General features: G+C 51.6%; 1 protein-coding gene across 1 annotated transcript in view; it reads left to right on the top strand.

Moving 5' to 3' along the window:
* Positions 1–804: 804 nt before the first annotated feature.
* The window catches only part of nol4la (nucleolar protein 4-like a), a 28,834-nt gene continuing 26,821 nt past the window's right edge, over positions 805–2,817 (top strand). Inside the window, exon 1 of the mRNA XM_034875549.1 lies at positions 805–1,630. Coding sequence (XP_034731440.1) covers positions 1,292–1,630 — 339 coding nt within the window. The 5' untranslated portion in view covers positions 805–1,291. The remainder of the gene's footprint in view (positions 1,631–2,817) is intronic.

Genomic DNA, 2,817 nt, shown 5'->3' with positions numbered 1-2,817 from the left:
CACACACACACACACACAAGTTCAGTCAATCTGGATGGTCATTCAGTCGGGGTGGGGTCCTCTTTCTGTCCAGCGTGCCGTTGTCTGAGTCAGGATGGAGAGATGAGGACGGGGCATCCCACTCACCCTCTGCACGGCCGGAGACACTGCTGCGCTGCTGTCATGGCAACAGCAGCAGTCACCACCGCCAGCATGGGCCTATAATGCACAGGCCAGGAGCGTGTGTGTGCGTGAGTGCATGTGTGTGTGTGTGTGTGTGTGGGGGACATGCTACATAATTAGTAGCTCTGTAAACTGTTGCATGAGGATATTGTCTTGTAAAGATATTTTGTGTGTGTTTACAGAGGTTGTTTGCCACGTGACTGTAACCACATTTATTGGGTTATTGGCCTACATGTAATGGCTGCTTGTATCTGCAACAAAGTGTTTCCGATTTACAGGGAAATTGTGTAATCTAATGAGCAAATTCTTTTTTTTTTTGTGACGTTTTTCCCCCTCACCCTCTTTCACCTTCCTCTTTTCCAGATCGGACATTTTCCCAATGCGCCTGGGCGACACAACGTCAGACCTACCGGTGAACCGCAGGCTTTGCTGCAAATAAGATGGAACGCAGATGTGTTTTTTACGGGATAGAAAGAGAAAGACAGTAGGCTACGAGCTCGATTCACATTCAACCCAACACAACAGGTGTGAGGAGCAGAAACATTCCCAGGTGGCGCACGTTGATGTGTGGCCACCGGGGCGCAATGTGCGCATCTTCACGGTTTTTTTTCTTCTTTTTTTTGAGCAAACCCTCATCCTCATCCGAAAATAGGGTCGGCTGTTAGAAAGTAGGTCGATAGGAACTGAGAGCGACATTTGTTTCCACGCTTTTGTCTGTGTTCTTTGTTGTTAAGCGACGACTGTGGTTTTTTTTTTCTCTTCTTCTTCTTCTTCTTCGTAGCCTATACCCTTTAGTGGAGAGCGTTTTACGCACAGGTGGGAGATGCCCGCTCGGCTCGGCGTGCTGTAGGACAGCCCCCCTTCTCTGCTCCTCAGTGGATGATGTGAGGAAGTGACATTTTTCTTACCGCTGCGGTTCGGGACAGCACTGCTCCGCTGCAAACAGGTGTGCTACCGTCCGGGTCACTTTAACTGGGAAACCACGGACAGGCAGCGTCCCAGAAACCAGAACCAAGCCTTCTCGACGCGGGGCAGCGAGGACCACAGGAGGAGAATCAAACAGGGAGAGAGATAGAGAAAGAAAGAGAAAGAGAGAGAGAGAGAGAGAGAGAGAGAGAGAGAGAGAGAGATGGCAACGAAAAAGGCGTGCGTGGATGCGCCCAAAAGGAGCCGGAGTCCGGTCGTGTTGGAGGCGGAGATGTTCAGTGAATTTCAGGACTGGTGTCTCCGGACTTATGGAGACTCCGGTAAAACAAAGACCGTCACCCGGCGAAAATACAACAAAATCATGCAGACACTGTTGCAGAACGACGAGACGGACGGCGTTTACATCGACAACAGCCACATCAACGCCAAATTCAAATTTTGGGTGAAGTCTAAAGGATTTCAGGTCGGGACCAACGTGTTGGGGGAGCACAAGAAAGGAGCTCCGGGGAAACCCATCCTATACGTCCCGGTCAAGACAACGGTAAAGTGCGTGCTTGTGCGTGCGTGCTTGTGCGTGTGTGTGTGCGTGCACGCTTGTAGGCTCTGTGTGTCTATGTATGTGTGTGTGTGTGAGAGACAAGGTGCGTGTACACGCGCACGAGCTGTCCCGTCGCCGCCTGTAAGTTCTCATTATTTCACGCCGCACGCGTGCACCTGTCACACGAATCCAATTCCAACTTAGAATCCTTTTCTCGTCCCGGCTCGCCGTCGTCTTCCCTGATAAAAGCTTCACTTTGTCCACATCCCAACCCTAGCCTACTCTCATCCCTTGCTGCCATAGCAACGCGGGTGCCTCCTGGCAATCGCAATTTTGAAAAGGTATAGGCTATCATGCATAGCCATCTCGCCCAGTGAGGGTGAAGTCCCGTCAGCGGCGCGCTCCCGGGTGCAAAGCACGAGATTATTGACTATTGACAGCATCCGGTTAGATCCGTGCTGTTCGGGTGTCGTTGCCCGATACGGTGATGCTGTGTTTGCCCGCGCGTGGATGCAACGGCATGCCCGTGGGTCGGGTATGTCAGGGCAGCCTATTCCGGTGTGTGTGTGTGTGTGCTCCGAAGATGGACCACAGGCCATTAACGCCAATTTAGATCATGTCTGATTCACCTCTCCTCTGCGCGCTCAGCGGGTTTGAATGGCAGCGATTCATCAAATGACACGCGCCCTCACTGTCCCGTCTGAACCGAGCAAACCGGACTGTGTCGCGTGCGTGATCCATTCATTTGTCTTCCTTTGAGAAAGCAAAGATATGGGTTAAAAGGTTTTTTGTATACAAATGTCATCGTGTGTCAGACAGTCCGAGTCCCAGTGTTTGCACCGCACTTTTCATTGTCCTGGTCCTGGGCAGGACGCGAATCGATTGGCAGGCACCCGTTGCTCTGGCAACACCTGTGTAGTCCAGGACAGTCTGCCTCTGCCGCATTTTATTGTGCGCGTAAAGACATCAAGCCCCACGACCCCGTTTAAGGCTGTTTGCAATAGAAACAATATTTTTTGTAAAATTGATTTTTTACATTTGATGGAGCTACGCGTAATTGGTGATCACGTGATGGGCTGTGGCGGAAACAAAAGATTCTGCCCAGGACTGACAGCCCCATAAGCCCACAGTCAGTGCCCAGACTGGGTCTCTGTCTCTGGATGTCTCCACATGCCCGGGGGGGGGGGGGG

Source organism: Etheostoma cragini, chromosome 7, assembly GCF_013103735.1.
Source record: "Etheostoma cragini isolate CJK2018 chromosome 7, CSU_Ecrag_1.0, whole genome shotgun sequence".
Taxonomy (NCBI): domain Eukaryota; kingdom Metazoa; phylum Chordata; class Actinopteri; order Perciformes; family Percidae; genus Etheostoma; species Etheostoma cragini.
Note: the sequence above shows the minus strand (reverse complement) of the source record. Positions and strands in the feature narration are given on the sequence as shown.